This window comes from Alligator sinensis, unplaced genomic scaffold (assembly GCF_000455745.1).
Source record: "Alligator sinensis unplaced genomic scaffold, ASM45574v1 scaffold371_1, whole genome shotgun sequence".
In the NCBI taxonomy this organism is placed as follows: Eukaryota; Metazoa; Chordata; order Crocodylia; family Alligatoridae; genus Alligator; species Alligator sinensis.
Window position 1 is genome coordinate 420,250 of NW_005842262.1, and position 3,520 is coordinate 423,769.

At 45.1% G+C, this 3,520-nt stretch overlaps 1 protein-coding gene across 1 annotated transcript in view; it reads left to right on the top strand.

Moving 5' to 3' along the window:
• The window catches only part of LOC112550947, a 72,773-nt gene extending 69,538 nt beyond the window's left edge, over positions 1-3,235 (top strand). The window contains 2 exon segments of the mRNA XM_025208981.1: positions 2,218-2,926; positions 2,929-3,235. Coding sequence (XP_025064766.1) covers positions 2,218-2,926; positions 2,929-3,155 — 936 coding nt within the window. The 3' untranslated portion in view covers positions 3,156-3,235.
• The last annotated feature ends 285 nt before the right edge of the window (positions 3,236-3,520 follow it).

Consider the following 3,520-nt stretch of genomic DNA (forward strand, 5'->3'; position numbering starts at 1 on the left):
GCACAGTGGCACAGGAAGTCAGTGATGATGTACTGTAAAGGGTAGGAATTCCACTTTGGTCCCACTCCCCAGGAAAGCCCACAAGGAAGGATATGTTCTATTTGGAGTAGAGTTTAATCCTGTACAGTTAGTTGGCGCATCTACACGTGCACGGGACTGTACAGTTGTTACTGTGCAGTCATTTAGTATTTACTTAAGCAAGTAACCAATGTTCCTGCATAGTCCCAATGCTGCATGGGTCATTTCTGATGCTACTGTGCAGTAGCAAACAAGCCCGCCAATGCTTTGTCACCATAGCAATGAGCTATGGCAACATAGCATCTCATGTAGACACACCCAGTAAAGCCTAGGCCACACACTGGAGGCATCACAACCAAAATCTGCATCTTGGGAGGCAGGGACACCAGCAGGGGCTGGGCTGGCTGCAGCAGCTATACTGGCAGTGGTGGCGACTGTGTCAGAGCCCATGCACGCACAGGGACAAAACACTAAGAACCACAAGCAACATTCATCCTGGCCTTGCCCAGTTTGGGGCACTTGTCTTTACAAACTTACTACTACTGTAACATCTTTGTGTATGCAACTACCCAGGTTTTTAAAATATCACCTGGGAAAATAAACTAACTCGTGGCACCAAATAGCATCCAGTTGGACTGTCGGCACAGTGCGACCTTTAAATACACTGGACTGGGTTCTGCCATCTGAGTTGACTCAGGAGCTGACAGCAGTAATGGGTTTTCCACCAATCTAGGGAGAAAGGGGGAAAGGGGGGGGACACTTTAAGGGTAAGGCTCACAGAAATATGCTGACAGCAGAAGAGCAGGGAGACACATGGATCTTCAGGTCTACCCCAGGATTTGGACAGGCGTACACTCTAGTGACCCCAGGGCCCTGTGCTGACTCTCTCTCCCCAACAAGCCTGACCTCTGCTTTTGGGTCCCCTCCAACTTGGCCTTGTCCTATTTCCATTATTCCTCATTCTTGTCCCCTTGCCAAGCATCCAAGCACTCAATTGGCTATCTAATATATCACTGCAAGACCCTATTATAAAATGCATGGAGAAGGTGACTTAGAACATCTCATAGAAAAGAGAGATATGGAGCATGGTCCCCTTCCTGACTCATAAGGGAAAGGTGCATCCTTCCATTCTCATTGTGCGTTTGAAAAGACAGGATGTGGCCTGTGTTAATTCATCAGCAATACGCTCCACTGAAACAGTTTGGAAACCTCCAAGCTATAGCTCACAAATGGTAGTAGAAACTTCTTGGAATCTGTTAAAGAATGCTACAATTGCTTTAGCAAAAAGAAACACAGGTATAGGAGGGGGTGGAGCAGAAATTAATTGCAGCAGAAACTATATTACATGTTTTTCAGGAGATTTAGGCAGGGTTTAGATGGACTATGAAAAACTCAAAAGCTTCTTAAAAGAAAAACATCGGATGGATGGAACGAGAAAGTGACAGAGCAAAAAGAAACATCTGCTTCATAAAGCAATAAAGGTTAGAAACAAAGCCACAGTAGAATTTATAGATATATGTATATATATCATATATACCTTAACAAGGTAATTGGTGAATGACTAGTGTAAAATTCATTCTTTTCCATAAGGGGAGGCAAGCTAGTTGAGAAGTGTGAGGAGGGGGTGTTAGAGATGGTCCCAATGCCTGGCCTCAGCACCTATTCAGATATGGAGCATGGAAGTAAGATTAGCTGTCATTTCTCACTCTGCATGTGGCAGAGACTCTGGACAACAGGGCCCATTGCACAGTGTGTGTCCAGAGCTGTATGTAACTCCTAGTCCCCCTGACACTTGTAATATCGTAAACTGGGAAAATCAGGTCATATCTAGGCTCATGTGGGGGAATCCTGGCCCTGCTGAAATCAGTGACAAACCTCCCCTGGCCTTCAAGATGGTCAAAATTGTCTTCCATGGTCTTCAGACTGCATATCAGCCCTTCAGAAACAAACTGATCCTCATTTGTCCTTCACTGACCTTTCCTGAACTGGCTGTTTTTTGATTTCCTATATTTATTCTGTTCAGTTTATATCCCACCGTATCCAAAAGGCTCTGGTGATACATGCCACTTTTCACAGGTGGCTGTTAGTGTTTATCCTATAAGTTTGAATCACACCCAGTAGACAGCTGTTGCCATGTAAAGAAGGGAGAATGAAGGAATTAACACATTTATTGTCCTTCCTCATTTGTTTCTGCTACAGAAAAACAAGACCCAAGATATGACTGATGAAATTACGAATATAATGACGTGGCATGTGACTGAGGTAACAGACATCACATATCCAGCAAAAATACAATATGAAGAGAGAAAAATAGCTGAGGGAGACATGAGAGATGAAGAGGCCAAAGCCACAAAGTTTGTCTTCACAGACACAGTGAGAACAGCCAGCAGATCACCAGGATGTGTGCAGGGAGGGAGTACAGGAGAACCAGCCCCACTGTTTCCCCAACAGTCACCTGGCCTTTCTCCACCAAGAAGCAGGTCACTGCCTCTAGATAGAGAGTTTGGGGAAGAAAATCTTCCAGAGGCCGAACCAGCAGTGGTACCTCCTCATCAGGCTGACAAGATTTCTAGTTTGAGCAGGGAGAGCATGTGCATGGGAGATCTGTTTGAGCATCCCATGCAGAATATCAATGCTGAGAAGTTTCCTCAGAGCCAAACTTACTGTAAATATGAATCACCAAGAAAAAATGGCAAATTACAAAACCGTCTCATTAGGGAAGATATTTCTTCCAACTTCACACAAGTTCGCTCTAAAACAGGCATGTTTAGAAAATCCTTTTCACTGAGCAATGTCCAGGGAAGGGTGCTGAGGAACAAATACAAAGGCAAATGTCAAGGCAGCTCCAAGGCCCTGAACTTGTACAACTCACATCAGGGGGCATCAGGAAGCTGCATACTGCGCTGCAGTAAAAAAACACTTTGCAGAGGATGCAATCATATAAGAGCTGGAAGAGATGTTGGGGGAGGGTGGGGGATGACCTAGACACCAGCCCTGGAGAGGTGTCTAGTTCCAAACGGCAGCCCCCTAGGAACCTGTACCACTGGCCCAGCAGCAGCCTGTGCTCAGGGAGCTTGTGCTTAGGCAGTAGCAGCAGCCTGCCCCACCACTGCAGGAGCCCCTGCACAAGAAGTTAAGCACTTGCTTCCCCAAGCACCACCACCTTTCTCGCCTGCATACCAGTCTCTGGCTTCTTTACTATTCATAACATCCAGGAAGAGCACACACCAACTGCAGATGCCTCCTCAGCCTGATGAAGGGTATTTATACCCAAAAGCTTGCTAAGAAGAATTTTTCCAACTATATGAGTTGGTGTAATAAAAGATATCAGAGTTACCCAAAGAAGCTTCTCGACGATGTCCTTAGACCAATGTGGCTACAACCTATACCCCTGTATATGACCTATAATATATTTGAGACTCATGAAAGTAGGTCCCAAGTCCTGACAGTCATAGTAATGAAATGCTGATTAACTTAATGTAATGAAAGTTTAAGAGCAAGA